We start from the raw sequence: 17,188 nt of genomic DNA, 5'->3' as shown, positions 1-17,188 counted from the left end.
ATGCTTTGCTTCCGTTCACATTGGATAAATTTGCTAGCAGTACACTTTTACTTTATCAATTCAGCAAGAAACACAATGTAATTCTCCAAATTGCTCTTCAGTCGACATTCAGAAGCACCAGCCTGCCAATAATACCGGCATGTGACACTGAACAAGCTGGCAGAAAAAGGAAAAAACTCTTCTTAGAGCCAGTCATACAAATTAAGCTGAAGTTTGACAAGTTCACTACAAGGTTTAATTCTACAAGGATAATTAGAAAATCATATACAACATATATGAAAAGCCCCTCTGTGGACAGGTAATGAAACTAATTAGACACTGGAGTAAAATAAGTATGTCTTCAAAAGTCAGGACATGAAATACAGGTTGCATACCAAATAGCTGGTTTCCTCAGACCTGTCATAATGCACTCAAGAAAAATCAAGGAAATCACTTAACATCTCAAAACATCAGTCAAGGCAATCAACGATGCCAAAGTGGATGATGGAGTGCTGGACTGAAACACAGAGGAGCTTGGTTTCATTTCCAGCTCCGCTACTGACTCATCGATTAACTTCCAACAGAGAGATCCTTTCTCTGTCTCTTACCCTACCTGTTAAGGGGGATAATTATGCTGACCTCCTTTATAAAGCATCTGAAAATCTACAGTTAAAAATGTTCTTAAACATGTAAAATTATAAGTAATAGCGATCATGTATCAGCAACTTCAACTATGACCATGAGTCACAAAGCTAACGGAAACCAAGCCTCTGATTGCTCCTGGGGATTGCACACACACTCTAGTGCGCTGGCATTAGCTTCCCGCCAATTTCGTCATTATTACAACAGCTGCATCGTACTAAAGAACCTAACTAGCATTAATTGACATTTTGAAGATTTTTCCTAACTGCAACCAAGAAACCCAGGATTTCTTCATTGAATATTTCTATGTAAAACAAAGACACTTTTGACCAGCTTCAAACTTAGATGTTACTCTGCATCTGCAGCCTGAACTGTTGTGATGGTGCTGTTCTAAAACATGCTGTAGCACTCCCTGAAAGTGTTCTGCTCTTATATCCATCAACTCCTTGCGATCAGCAAGGTCATTTCTTCTCATCATCCTCATTTATATTACAGATTTTGGTGTTTCTTTCCTCAACACCCATATGTCATGCTCCTCCTTTCAGCTGCTCTGCACAACATCCTTAATCACTCAGTATGTTTATGGTGTACGTTTCCCTTTCATCTTGAGCTACTTACAAATGGAAAAGAAAAAGTTCTGATGGTATTTGATATAAAAATTAAGCTACTTACCAACTACTGCCAGATTATGCTCTGAGCCACATGCAATCTGAAAAAGAAACATGAATGAATGAAAGAGAATCTGCTTACCAGTGGGAAGATAACCACAATTTCCACAGGAAATTAGAAATTTTACCTGAAACAAATAACTACAGTTTGTAGGATTTTGGGGGGGGGGGGGGGGGGGGGGGGAGAGGGTGGGGAGGAAGCAATCAAGCTTGAAGCGCTCTCACTTTTAAAGGAAATTTTATTAGTAATCTCACTTAGGAGCTTAGCCAGGGGAGGGGGAATAATTGCTTGTTTTATCAATGAGCAGGCATTTCATTTTCAAAAACGAGTCACCACTGACATTTCAATCCTCAGTAGCAAAGCAGGCAATAATTCTGCAAAAATTTCACATCCTTGGCAACACCCGCTGGAACCAGCAAGACTATCCGTGTGGAGAGAGTAAACCCAGGTTAAGCCTTTACAAGATCAGGGCCACACAGAGATGACTGGGAGGCAAACAGGCTGTAAAGATCTCCATTTCTTTCATCTATCCTGTTTTTGCGACCATCCTTCTAGAGCTGCACTGACATATATAGACTCACCAGCATGATAAACGTTAAGCGATAATACCCTTTTTTAGGCTATTTGTCTAGAAGGGAGGAAAAATACCACAGAACTGAACTCTTTCAGTAGCAGCAGGTTGTTTTAGTTTGTAAAAGCTGAAAAGAAGGAAAAAAAGTAAGCATTTTCCTCCAGCCTCATTAGTAACAGCTTCTACTTCTTAGAAGTATATGTTCAGTGATAGAAAATAGAAGAATATACCTTCAAAATTATATATACTTTTGTGTGTGCATGACTTCATACCTTTTAAGGCCAGAAAAGCTATTATGATCACCTCAGTGTCTGGATAACCTAGAAGTCAGAAAAATCAGTCCTTGCACTCAGCTCGCTGTGCCGAAGCATCTACTGGAGACAGATACCCATGAATGGAACACAGACTAGCTTTAGCCATTGCACCATGAATAAACACTACAACCAGCACTTCTCTGTGCGTAACTGCACCACAACCGTGACAGGAAAACATTTGGTCAATGCCATCGTAATACAGTGACAAGGAAGATGAAACAGACTCTCTTTAGGGGTGAAGGTGCTCAGCAAAGAAATTAAAGCATTTGGGAAAACGGGGCAAGAACAATTCAAGTTGCAGCACATTTTGGGGTGGTCTCATCCTCAGGGAAAAAAAAAAAATCAAGACGAAGAAGCAGAAAAAGCAATGGCTTTACAAGAGCACTAGTGGGGCAGCAGCAAGTCATCTGTTCTGCAGTACCGCAGCCAAGCAAAGCTTTAAATCCCAACTGATAAAATGCATGTCATCACCATATTCCATATCATTATCCTCATCACACGTCAGAGCCCTACGCGGGAGCAGGGCTGCCTCCCAATGCCTTTTCACTGGCTAATGCTCCCCACCAATGCTTCTCCAGCTTAAAGGTTGATGCCATGGAAACAAGATCCGCACATGGAAACACACTTGAAGGCAGGCCCTTCAGCAAAAAGCAAATTCTGCATCTTCACTATGTGCTGAAAATGGGCAATACAGAAGCTGCTGCTAATAAAATAAATAATAAATTTTATCTGAGGTGTGAATAATCCTATCTCAGCTACTCCCCTAGGAAACACGCTGAACACAGGCACAGCTTCAAAAGCATCAGTACAAAAGAATTGCTCAGGCTGGCTCGTACTCACAGTACTGTTTAGAATGTAAAAAAAATTCTTGACAAAGAACTGTTTCCTTCCTATACCTAACAGCAGCAGCTACATAGCCTGCAAACCACATGAAGAGAGCTGGTGACCACTAAGGGCTTTGCACTCAGCTCCTACAGCTCTTCCTGCTCACCGTGCCCAGCCTCCCACTAGCCAGCTCTCCAGGTTGTGAGCAAGTCTGCCACAAAGAGCCCTGGCCACAGGCAGACCCCAGTCAGCTGCATTACGCACGCTCGCCAGCTCCGGGGACCCGCACCTGGACAGCCACTCGCAGCCAACACATTGGGCAGATGCGCTGGCTGCAGCTCCATAGCCTGATGGGGTAACCCATAGCCAACCATAAATTACAAGAGTGCTACTTGCATCCCTTTCAGCTGGCAAAAGCACCTCAGTCGAAATGCCAGCTTAGCCAGCAATGACTGAAGTCAAGCTAAATCCCAGGCGGCTGAAGGCCGTGCCCTGGATTCACCTTTGACAGCACGGAGCAGGGACAGCACAAGCCACGTGCCAGCAACAGTGCCATGCTCCAAAGAGGGCTTCACCATGATTCAGGTGAAAAGAAAATGGTGTTCACAGCTTCTGCCTTATCACAGGGTGTCTCCTCCTGACAACGCAGACTGGACTTCACTGGCACATCCCCATCTATTCCCCCTGCAAAAACCCTAAAGGACTCTGAGGTCAGCTTTCAAAACATTGGCCTTAGCCTGCAGTGAGAGACATGGATGGAGACTATCTGTCCACCTGCAGGCTTCCTGCAGGGCTCAGAAGGTACCACACCACAGAGCACAGTCAAGGTTGCTGCTGCTTTGTGAGTGCATCCTTTTTTCTCTCTCCCCTCCCCCCCCCCCGTAAAATGTTTCGTGACCACCTGCAATAGGAAACAATTACCCAAAAATGCATAGTTTGTCAGTACAACTAGGGGCCAGCCAGAGAAAGGCATTGCTGAACAGATGTTTTATGCTTATATTAGATATAGCAAGCTCTGCAGTCAGTACAGGTCACTAATAGAAGCCTGGTATTTACTGCAGCAACCATAATTTTCTGGCTACTTGGCTTCTGTCCCCACCCCCATTATGCTGCAGAGAAATTAAATTCCAGCAGACATCTGCATGCTCCTAGCGGAGAGATAAAAACATTCAAGGAAACTTACAGTTACAAACATACAATAATGCTTTCTAATTGGGTAATTTTTTACATTCTATTTTAATCTTAAAGACAAATCAGTAGCTAGAATCACTACTAGTGAGTGAAGTATTCCATGAAAGTAAGCAACACAACCCCCTACACACACAATTCATACTAACATTTCTCCTCTGCTTAGAGGGCTATTAGAGAAAAAAAAGTTGTGTGAGGATACTGTCCATACCAAAGGTCTCAAATCACTTTAGAAATGCCTGTAAATAAATGGCAGGAAAAGAAAGCTTGGCGACCATGTTCCTCACAACTTACCTCATTATCCATGCCCTTTCAATCATAAACAAATCGTTTCTTGCCTTCATTAAGCATCAGCAAGCTGTTTTCTACCTAGCAATGGTCGCAGTTCAGATCTATCCATCCAGATTAACAAACGCATTGAGAGTCAACCAAATGTCGGGCATTTTATTGATCACAGTCAGAGCATAAGTTACACGGCTGGTGAGGCGAGACCTTAATACAGTGAAAACCAACACCGGGCAAAAATACCAACATCACTTTCTGCAGCATGTAGATATACACCTGTGACTTACCCCTAACCAAAATTAAATGATGGAATGCAAAAGCAGTGGATTATACAAAATATGGAATAGGTATTTCATTTTTAAGACTAGAATATCTTTGCCAATATAAATATATATGCATTTTTATACATATATACACACACCACATATATGACAACATGTGCATATATAAAAACATGCACGTTTATTAGGAAGAGAGGGCTATCAACTCAAGGAAATGGTATCAGGGAAGAAGGTTCAGGGCAAAGTAAGGGTAAATAGAGAGTTCCTTCTTACATCTGGGATAGGGAGATCTTGCTTAAAGATACATCCCTCCTTTCGCTCCCTCAGTCACCCCAGAATCAGAATACCCCACAGTCTGTAAAACGTATTTGTCTTCACAACAGCCCTATGAGGTAAGCAGGAATCGTTCCCTTCTCTGCATAGATAGGAAACAAACGTTTAAGGAATTAAAATTTATGTGGATGTTTAGACATACAACCTCCCATTGATTTCAATAGGTAATTAACAGTCAAAATACCCTTTGCCAACCTGTCCCTAAGGGACGTCTGAGCACTGTAAAACAAGAAGTCTGGAGAAGGGCATTAAACTGCAAGTTTCAAGCTAGCATCTTGACCACAAGACCATTCTTTTTCTTTCTATACTCCCAGGGATCAGCCTGAGGATGCGCTGGGCAAAGATGGGGTCAGAACTGCAGGCCAAGCCAGGCTAGTGCTGCAGAAGAGGCAAAGAAACAGTATATGGGTTGCAAGCAAGAAGGAAAAGGAGCTGGACCTCACAAGGGGACAGCAGAACGAAAATTCACAAGCAACTAAACATCACAGTACTCATCTACAGGTACAAAAGGAGTTCCACACTATCTATTTTTGGTTCACTGCTCTGCCACTGTGGGTTTATTCCCTACAGTTCAATTATTTCTCGGAAATATTCAAGGATACAGAGGCTTCCATCACTTCCCCTCAGAGAGAAGAGCACGACACATGAAAAAAGGCTTCTAAGGCTGAATGAAGACATGATGTTTAAGGAGCTGCATTTACTTTCTAGTGAATTTCTACCATTTCTAGCATTTAGTTGCATAAAAGCATAGCTCTGGGTTGAGGGGGCAAGAGGAGAAAAACATTAAAAGGGTGCACACATAAGTCCTTTCATCTAGGATTTTATACTCGCCTTCTGCCACGGCATTCCATGTCTTTTGACAAAATCCACTGCAAGAAAACTGTCAAGGCCAGAAGCAGGCAAGCGCTTCCGGGATCAGAAGTCGTAAGGGAAGGAGACGAGGCGACTGAGAGGCTGCAGATCAAAGCTTACGTAATACACTGGCATCCTTCTCTCCCCGTGCTGTTCTTTCATGCCCTTGATGAATGTATTGTAACAATGATTTGTACTGCTTGACACACACTGCCCAACTACATTTGTATGCAGAATTCTACTGATGTGAAAAAATAAAATAAAATAAAAGGAATCTAATTAGCAAAGCTGTCTTGCTTCCAATGATCCATCACTAGCAACTCCGTGTTCCTCTTCTGGATCATTTGACTCCTGAGTGATACGGAAGCAGCTTGCTAACCTAGTCACATTCCTTGCCTAGCACAAGACTAAGCGCAGTTTAATGCAACACTTCAGCAGCAAACCAGTACAACCTCACCACCAGGAACGGTGCATTAAATCTGTTCCTAACTGTTAGCTGCATCAGTGGAAAAGCGAGAGGCCCAATAGCTTATAGCTCAACACTCTTCATTTTCTGCCAATCTAATCTTCTATTTAGAGAGTTCTGGTTCCCCCCCACCTTGTATTTTCCACTGCAAGGAGAGAATTCACAACTAAATTTAAACTGACGGTCTGCAAGAAAACATTTCTCTCCCAGGCAAACCTGACCAAAAGCTTATCTGCCACAAAAGTGGATCTTTTTTTTTTTTTTTTCCCCCCTTTGGGGGGGGGGGGGAGCATTAGTTCCTCTCCCCCAGCTCCAACAGGTGCAGGATGCAGTAAGCTTTCCCAACAGAGGTTTTGACCCATAGTTCTTCACAGCCTTCAGATCCGTGCCCTATGCCCTCCCCACCCAAAACTGGTCACAACAGTCTCATGTGTGGAGTATGCAACATGCTTTTCCTAGTGCAGCATTTCCATTGCTTCTCCATCCACTGCTTGAATCCCACTTCCAACCATTCAGTACCTGCTCTGCAAATCGTCTCAGCACGTCTTCCAGCTGACCTTCCCCAAGGTCTCACCTCTACATCTTCCACCCTACAAGTTGCACACGTTTCTCAAGTTCCTGTACACACCCCCTCTCTCTGTGACATTAAGTCATACAGGAGAAACTGGTATACGCCGTCCACTGACTCGCTACGCATCACACTTCAGGGAACATACCCTGGCTGCATAGGAGATTGTGGTTGCACAATTCTCCAATTCAGTCTGGATGCAGCTTGAGCCTCAAGTGCTGGCCAGAGATGCATGCAGTTGTAAAGCTAAAGCAAAATAATGCTGGGTTTTAATATTAGGTAAGAAGCACTGTGTAAAGTTATCAGTAAAGAGATCAGGCACAGTGGATGAAAATAGAAGGAGGGAAAAAAATTCTAATTATTGATAAAGTGGGCAGCATTTCCACAGCAGGTTCACATCATGCCAACTGAAGCATATCCCCAAATCTACTTTCAAGGCAAGCATGGTCTTCCTGAAAAACTCTGAAACAAAAAACCCATCTCTTTCCAACTGAGGAGGGATTAATTGAGATGTCAAGAAAAAGTAAGATCCATGCCCATTAACAGAAAAATGTGATCATCTGCAGGCAGCAGGATAATATAAATGTTATTGAGATCTCAAGACAAACACCAGCAGAATTAGGTTCAAAGGACTGACAGGAATGTAGCCAAGACAGGTGTGATATAAATCTTCAAGTCATCAGGGTCAGCTGGCTCTTCTCCATCCCCTGAAGATTCTCCAGTTAGTCCCTTTACAGGGTTCGGAAAGCCTTTGTATCTTTAATTCAGGAAAAAGCTCCTTCGCTTTCATATCCCTCAGTCGCAATAAGCTTCCTCTAGTTGGTCAAAATTTCCCTTTTCGCAATCAAGATCTGAGTAACAAATTGATAGACTTTAACATTGATGAAAGGACAAACCACAATTAAATCACGGTCACTCAATGCCAATTTATTTCTGATAACAAGATCCTCACACAGTCTTCACTTCCTTGTGTGAACTAAGTCTAAAATATCACTTCTGACTGGTAAAGAAATTGTCAGTCACATCAGCCTTGGCTGTTAACACATACATATTCCCAGACTTATTTCTGAGCAGCACATATCCCCACAAGGGCACAACCCTCACTAACATTACAGACATCTGTACCAACATCCAAACATGAACTAGGGGACTAAGGCCTTCAGCAGACACACAGCTCTACATAAGGGAATTTCTTCTTCATTTTTTTCCAAAATGATTTTGATTCGTCCATGCAATTGCTTCCCAACTCTTTACGGTCTCTACACTCCTCTCTCCTAATTTAAATGAGGGAGACAAAGACACATTCCTTACAATGCATTCGAGCCTGCTTTGGGCTCTAGAACTAGTTTGCTTCTTGTGGCAAAACAGTCTTATTTTTAATCTATTTGGAATAAACTCTGGAATATTTCAGCAGTGCTAGAGAGAATTACAGATTAGTCAAAAGTACATATTGTGGGCACTTTGCTTGCAGGAACACCAGTTGGGGGAGTGCAATATCACTCCAAAACTTCTATATATAAAAAAAAAAAAGCAGAGAACTCAGCACACAGCCTGCAGGTTACACAGTACCACAAATACTTTGCACTTCCATAACACTGAAAGGAAAAATGGCTTTTCCTTTTTTAAATAAAGCTTATACCCTCAAAGAATTGACTTGTTTGGGTATCTTACAGAATGGGCAGACACTGTCCCTAAAAGATCCTCTTAACAGAGATAAGTGCTGCTAGCACAGCTCTGGTTGGGCCGTGCTTCCTCAAGACAGACGCTGTCACTTGATTAGCCCTGTCCAACCATGCTACCCAGACAGAACCGTCCCCATCAGCGTGAGGTCTAGCTTTGTGACTCTAACCTTTTGCCACCTAGCATGTGATTTTTGGAACCTCCTTACAGTACTTTCTTTCTTACATGCTTTTCACCTACCATAGCCTTCATTAGAAATTCAATCCAAAGCACCAAGCAGCATCATCAGGAGTATATTGTCACAGTGTCATTAAGGAATCCTACTCTTAAAGCGTTGAGGCTTTTTACTTCCTCCAGCGGTAAATCCAAATTCCTTATGGTTTGTTCAATGCCTCGGTTTTTCAGCACCCAGCACTAGGATGTGGGGGGACTGATACCCAGGGAAATTGCTAAACATTCAAGGAAGCTGTCCTGCACAACTAGACTGACCTTTCCTTCTGCTACTTAGTCCTGTTGACCTCAGAGAGCCTTGCTGTTTGCATAAACTGGCCACATTCAAATACACTGTCCCTGAAGAGAACAAAAAGAATAAAATCTCCAAAACATCTAATGCCCTTGGAAAGAAATGAGCAGGTCACTGGAAGTACAGAACCACTGATGTGCAGTTTCATTTGAAGTGCACTTCACTGGACCCAGTGCCTTTGAGAAATACATTTATAACCACCATCAGATGTTCTCAAATGCAAATCTTCGCCTCATTTTCAGTACAGCTCTCACTGTCTCTCCTCTCTCCTCCTCCCCCCCCACCACACACTCACACTTCAAAACAATTGGAAAATGTTATCACTGACTTAATTTGTGAGTCAAAAAGCAGAGTAGGAACTCTCCCTAAAATATGTGAAAATAAACATCATGGGGAAAACATTAAATGTTTCATACACCAGCTAACTCAACTTGAGGAGAGAATTTTCTTGGTTCATTTACATTCCAGCAAAGCTGCGGGCATGCAGCTTCCACAAGGGTTAGCCTTGTATAAGCACATCAAGCCATGAATTCTGCCGACCATCCAGTCCTTTACCTCTCCAAATAAACAGTGCTTTATGCCTTCAGGGTGTCATGTAACTCTGTCCACCCTTGAAGGTTGGGTTCTCTGTTTTTGCAACACTTAACAGACTAGCTCTCTGCAGCAAATTTACCGGAAATAAATAAAATGTAATCTTGCTAAGATTCCAATGCAAAAACAAATAGAAAAGCTCTTCTGGGTAAATAAGGATACTCTTTGTAATGATTCAGATAATAAAGACTGAACAGTAACACAAGTCACAAAGGGAGAATTAGGAAAAAAAAAGCATATCTGAAGTGATTCTACACAGCTGATAGAAAGGCAAATTTATTAAAAAGCTGAATTATCATAAAGTCTGTCAAGTTCCAGCTTGAACCTTTTTTCTTTTACTGCCTACTTTTGTCCTAAAGCCGTTTCTCAAGCTAATGGACAACTTTCTGATAGAGTATATTCCGACTGTAGTCTCAAGCAAAAAAGGTCACAAACCCTTGCTGCTGCTCCACTGGAGGGAGGTCAGGACGCATATGCATTTTCCAGCCCCAGAAAAAGCAGCGCAGCTGGTCGACCCCAGCCTGCCCAGGCAGTCCACCAACAGACCCCCATCTGTTCACGGTCATCTGTATCTGCTGGGTTGCGCTGTAAAAAAAAAACACACACGTCCATGCCACTGCTTATTTTGCTCTAGCAGCTGTCTAATTACAAGATATTTCTATATGCACTGACCATCTCTTGCACATCTCTTGCCACCCCTTATGCTCTATTTCAGTCTTTGCTGTCTTTGAGGCATGATTGCTTTGCACCTGCACTTGTGCACCAGTTTCAAATGACCATTCCCTCTCTTGTTTTCTCTGGGAACAAGGCAGCCCCCACAGCTTCAGCAGTTCCCAGACCTGCCAGGTGACCAAAATGTTGCAGGGACAGAGTAAATTCAGAGGCGTGTCCCACCTCACAAGCCAAAGGAGGTATTGGCTAGTCTTTTAATTGACGTTAGTAGACAATTTTTCTTAGGACCTGTTTCTAGATACAGCCACCAGATTTTGGCAGTTTGAAAGAATAGAATAAACGATATAATCACTATAATGACATTCAAGGCTAATTGTGGAAAAAGGTTTAACAAGACCAACTACATTCATAACAACTTATCCACAGAATTTCCTTATACATGCTGTGATCAATGCTTACAGGAAACAACAACAACAACAAAATCCTCCCCAAAACCTCATGCAATCAATCAGTAATCTCCATTACTGAGGATAGATATCTTCCAGTATCAATCATCTGCAACATCTGATGCCAAAGAAGGGCTAAGAACTCAGAGCCCAGTCTTTGGATGCCTACGTATGCCCAAAACCAGGTCTTTATTTCTCAGAAGTAAGTACTTTCTTGATTAAGAAGCCAACAGATGAGGTATACTCAACAATTCAACAGCTACAAGCAAAAAGGCTCCGGCCAGCTCCAGTACAGACCTTCAGCCTTGGAACCGTAAGAAACTGAGAACACACTTGTTCCAATGAGCCTGCTCCAGCAAGCAGGGGCTTTCCGCTACAACCTAACAAACAGGAGATAACCTGTTCTTAAACTAAATTAAACAACACACCAGCAGTCTGAGAAACACGAACCCCAATTATCCCAAGCACTGTGTAATGACAGCAGAATTCAAAGCCAAAAAAGGCATTTTGGTAAAGTCAGAGTACAGTAAATGCTGTTGTTCTTTGTGGAATGCTAACAGAATTCATAAAGCAACAAGTTCTTACAAATTTAAGCAGAGACTAAGTCCATGTGAAATTCACCTTAAAAAAAAAAATAATAATCCTATTATAGCATAACCATATGACAACGCCAGATTGGCATGAACCCTCGTAAATGTATTTATTTGTGAATTACTGCTCACAATCTTATTCCAGTCTTTCCATTACAGTTATGGATGGGCTACACTGCAGGGAAATAAATTTATGCCTAATAATTATTTTCCCCCTTTAATTTCCAAATACCACCACACACAGATCTATGTATAGACTAAAAAATAGCTTTCATAAAACTAATTTTAAAGCTTTCATTGAACACATCCACTCGCACATTGTCTACAAATACGCATAATTTAAAACATGGTAATCCTCATTTGTTTCTTTTGGAGGAGGGGTTATACTTTCAATCCAGTGGAGTCCCTCATACTATCTGTGTAAAGGATATCACACAGATATTAAAAAAACAGCCTACAAGAAAAGTAGGACAGATAGTGGAGGTTCTGCAGCATGAACTCATTCAGAGAGTTTGAAATTAAGCAGTGCTATGAGTGAATCAAAGCTCCATAAGGAGCTAATAAATTTCGATAAATGGGCATGACCAAGACAGATAAAATTTAGTGTGGGCAGGTACACCATAATAGATCTTTCTAGATACCAAAAAGATCATTTAAACTGTTCATGTATACAGAGAGATTCTAAATTAGTTGGAACCTCTCAGGAGAAGTATTCTGCATCACTGTGGACCGCTCACCAGAGATAGCTGTTCAACAGACAAGAGCAAGTCAAAAAGACAATAGGATGGTTTAGAGAGAAAGATGATATTGTCCTTTTTTCATCTAGTCCAATTATTTTATAGCTTTACCCTGATATAGTGTCATTCCGATACATCCTGTCAATGATAAAAAGGAAAAAAAGGAGAAGCATCCATAAAAGGAGAGACCAAATATCTCGGCCTAACAAGAATAGAAGCATGCGACAAAAAGAGCCCGATCCTGCCAACAACCAGATCATTTATCCCTCGAAACAGCAGAGACATTAGTAACAGTACACTAATATTTCAAAAAACAAAACAAAACAAAGCCCTACAGAAAGTCCTAGCTACCCAACATAAGCAAAGGGACTCTTCACTATTCCAGGAACAAGGCCTCAGTTCAACTCACCACAACTCTGCCTAGCACCTAATTCTGCCATGCCTAACTCACACGAACTCCTTTCACGCTCTTAGGACTGAAGAGATTCTGCTCAGCTGGTGTATCGCGCTGCTAGGACAGGCTAAACCAGCACTGTTCCCAAAAGAGGAACAGTATGGAGTGGAAGAAGCAACCAATACAATGTTATTGGTCATGGCGTGCATAGCTGTGTTAATTTTTTTTTAAAAGCAGAGCTAAAGACATAGTAAGACAACCTCCATTGCCAAACCAAGGACAACGGCTGATTTGCTGATTTGCCTTGCACACTAGACATACCAGTGATCTTACTGCAATGTGCAGGAAACGCTGATCAACTGAAAAATCTACCAACACATCCTCCACTGGAGATGAGAGCTGCAGATCTTCTTGCTTTCTAATATGAAGAAAACTTGCTCACCTAGAAAACAGTTTTTTATATTTGATATTTTGATTTACAACCTATTTCAGGGGCTAGTTATCCTCACTGCAAGTATAAGCTTCCTTTATTTGTCTTCTACTTCTCATTTAGTCCCATTTTTCTGCCTTAAAAGAACAGCCCCTCGTATCCATTCCTCCTTTAGTTACTTATGAGTAGAAATTAAGGTAGTCCTTGTCTTTCCAAGGCAATTTTTTCCTCAGTGTTTTCATATTTTTCACAGGTTTCAAGCTATTTCTTCATGCTATTCTTGAATTGTTCAAATCAATCCCATACTGGACACAACACAACAGCAGAAGCTAGCGCTGAGCACACCTCCCTTCCAAGTACTCTTTTGTTCAGACACCCAGGAATGGAATTAACCCTTTTGAGCCACAGCATAACACCTCTAGCTCGCGCTCAGCTGACACCCACCCCAGACCCCACATCTTTCAGCGCCGCTCCTGCGGGGAGGAGAAACCCTCCTCCAGTTACGGTGACCCGCAATTCTTGCTCCTATCTGTATGACCTTACATGTGCCACCACTGATCTGGCTAGCGTCTGCCCTCCTGAAGTAACTAAACAGTTCAGATTAATTTATACTTGTGACTCCACTAGAAACACACGCTTGATAAAGACTTCTATTTACAGTGATATTTGAGGAACCTTTCAAAGCCATTCAGTAATAGCTTTTTAATTCTTTTAACGCATGCCATCTTTATTTTGTATCCTTTTAATATTTCCTAATCAAAATGTTATATACAGTCTAGTTAAATGCCTGACAGAAATCTAAGTATGTTAAAATCAGCGTTTGACATTAACACATTTATCAATCACAACTTTCATCGCGTAAAACAATAGGTATAGCATTAGTTTGACAAGATCCATTTTCCATAGCCACATACTGACTGCAAGCAACTACATTATTATCCTTTAAATCTTTATTGAAGAAAATCCATGTCAGCTATGCCATTATTTTGGCCAAGCAAATATCAGGCTGACAGGGCTATAATTACTTGAGTCATCTTATTCAACCTTTTAAAATATTGGCAGGGCATCGCCTTTCATCCGGTCTTCTGAAACTTCCTTGATGTTCTGAAACATCAACAACCTAGAGAGCACTTCGGCCAACTCCGTTAACACTCTCACATGGAGATGTTCCAGCCCGGACAATTTTAAAATTCTGCTTTTAGAGGGTTAGTAAATGCTGGTGCAGGGAAGGGGATCATATCTCTGTATGGTATTTGCACCTTTTCCCCAAATGCAGAATAGAAATTATTACTAGCGTAAAACTTGCCTTGCCAGGGTTTGATGCGTGCCAGTAGATAAACTCAAGACGTTTTAGTACTGACAGCGTGTAGTCTCCTGTATCTGGCATCAGAGCAAACGCATCTACAATATTGCGAGTCTTTTCCTATCCTTATTAAAGGGAGCTGGCCATCCTACGATATGGTGGTTCGTGACAGGATGCGGTCAGGGCCTTATTTTATATTTTCTTTTAGGTTTTCCCCCTCCTCCCACTGGACACCCCTTAAGGATACAAGGCTTCTTATTTCCACCCTGTTAACTGTCGAGAAACTGGTAAAGCAGTTTTTAACATAAAGTACCCCTTCCACTCCTGTGTGTCTACTTGACTCTTCGTAAAGAAATTATAGTCAGAGATGCTGACACTCCAGTCATGCAACTTCTCCCCCTAAGGTTTAATACTGAAACATTTTGTTGCACTGTGACCTAAGGGAGAGTAGGTTCTTTGATGCACACCTCAGCCTACAAACAAGTTAGTTAACCTCAACAAGAGGCAGAGGGCAGAGATACTACTGGTGACTTCCTGCATTAACTCCCATCCTACTCCTGTTGGATCACGTTTTCGCTTTAGTTCTCACAGGGTCTCTCTGAGACATAGTAGCACAGAGAAATAAAGACAGACAAGATAATCTCTCAAATAACATTTTATGAGCAGGGCTATGGACACTCACTAAAAAAAAGTCAGCCCTTGAAAATGACTCCTACAGATAAGAACGTTCTTTACTTAATACATCCAGAAAGCCACTGTGAAATGCATTGATCGGAAATCCCTTTTCAAAATTTGTTTTCCTTTTTAATTTATAAAGTGTTCCTTAAATAATGCGGGGTTTTAAAGTTCCAGCTTAATGTGATCTCATAGTCTATGCCACTCGATGGAATACGAAATCATGGGAACTCTGAAGTACAGAGATTTAACATGTTATTAAACTAGCTCCATTTTTGCAACATACGAACAATATTGCAGGATAAATTAAAGTCAGCAGCTCTCCAGACTTCACCACTAATTACAACACACACACCCCTCTCATGCACTTGGAATTCAAAATGGTTTTGTTCTTTAGATAGAAGTGGAGAGGTAGTGTTTCTCCCCGTTTCAGTACCTTTTAGAAATCTGTTGAACTCATTTAGCTTAAAATTACACAAACAGCATAGCTAAAACCAAGAATAACTCAACCTCTTTCCAGATATTCTCAGACCCAGTAAAACCGAGGTGTGCCTGTATGACAGCTAAAACCACCTCATCCGCCTTGAATTCTCAGGCCAGAGACTTCACAAGTGCTTTACTCTCGTAATAAGGGTCATCATGTGGGAAAGACTGAAAACTACCACTCAAGCAACCTGTGAACAAGGTGCAGTGTCCATACTCATACCTTCAGGCATGACGTTTAAGCGTTGGCAAATACTGCGAGTGCCAGGGTTTGCCAACAGTCCAAGTGAGCAGTTTTGCCAGCCTGACTTGCGAGAGCACTCTCTCTGGTCAACGTCCCATTCCTGGATGCGGACCACTAGCTCGAGGGCATCTTCGCCTCAACCTCCACTACCCACGCGGGCTCAAACTCTACCGCGTTGTCTGGCCTCTCCGCTATCCGTTCTATACACAAGCTATTTCTCCTTCAGAGAAGTGACATCTATATGGCGCGGCTGCCCTGCTGTTACACTTTCAAATGACACTGGGAACTGAAGCAATGTCCTTCCTGATGACTGCAAACCCACATGACCACTGCACTTCGGGAGTGAAAAAAGAAAATCCAACTTTCCAGCTATTTCAATATACCAGAACATTATCTTCTGTTTCACCACAGAAATATCTGACTTGCACAATATCACTTCATTCCTAATCAACTGGCCAAATGAACCCTGCAACGGCAGCTGTGAACAACTTGCCTTTCCAACCTAGTACTAAAATACTGTAGTACTTACTAGGTAAGAAAGAGCTGGGCTAGTCACAGTTCCTATAGAACCACACACCCTGAAAAACATTTGGATGAAATACCTTATTCTTATTTTGAATGTTACATTATCAAAGAAAAGGCATTTTACCTGTGAATAAATTCCTATTACATTTTAGTACACCCATTTTTGTTTGCATCAAATCTGACTTCTAACATTGCACCTTTGTCATCTTTGCATATAGCATGCACGTGTTGTAACTACAGGAAAGCCTCAATCCCGCTTTTTTTCCAGTTTCTCAAATGAATATTTTTTTACAAGATTACTGCCTGAGATAGAAGTAACCCATTTTCTAGCTCAGAGGGTTAAAACATTCTGTAACTTTTAAGTATCACTCGGCATACATGCAGGCAAGCTCTGGACATGCATTCATTGCTGAATTCTTCCCATTACTTGTGCCCAAAGCAACTGCAAATGCCACAAAGACAAAACAACCTTTAAATCACTTAAGGCACATTTATACATTTTCTTCTTTTCCTGGACTATTTTTGATTTTTCCATTCCTTCTTACCTTTCATCTCTGTTGTCTCCTACTGCCTTTTCTTTTGGCGTGTGCCCACAGACATTTGGGCACAAAGGACATTTACACCATACCTTGGTGAGTACTGCAGGCTTTTAGCAAAAGCAGCACTAAGCTAAGCTGTAACAGGGAAAAAAGATAGGGACAAGGAATGTGTGCATATGTGTCTGAGATCACTTATAAGCAAAAGCAAGGCAGTAAAACATCCTGCAGGTTTTCCTGGCTGATATTACTTTACAGTCTGTAAGGGGGAGGAGATCTTCTATAACTGAAAAGCATCTAGGACTGAAAGTAAAGGGGAGTGCTAAGTGACTCTCTTTCCCTTCTACCTTGGAAAACTATGATGCCTTTTTCAAACTTCATCTACA

The 17,188-nt window shown here is 41.6% G+C and overlaps 1 protein-coding gene across 1 annotated transcript in view; it reads right to left on the bottom strand.

Annotated features, from left to right (window-relative positions):
- The window catches only part of SERGEF (secretion regulating guanine nucleotide exchange factor), a 155,568-nt gene that overhangs the window by 62,108 nt on the left and 76,272 nt on the right, over positions 1-17,188 (bottom strand). Inside the window, 1 exon segment of the mRNA XM_068944904.1 lies at positions 1,294-1,330. Coding sequence (XP_068801005.1) covers positions 1,294-1,330 — 37 coding nt within the window.

This window comes from Struthio camelus, chromosome 5 (genome assembly GCF_040807025.1).
Source record: "Struthio camelus isolate bStrCam1 chromosome 5, bStrCam1.hap1, whole genome shotgun sequence".
NCBI classification, from domain to species: Eukaryota; Metazoa; Chordata; class Aves; order Struthioniformes; family Struthionidae; genus Struthio; species Struthio camelus.
Note: the sequence above shows the minus strand (reverse complement) of the source record. Positions and strands in the feature narration are given on the sequence as shown.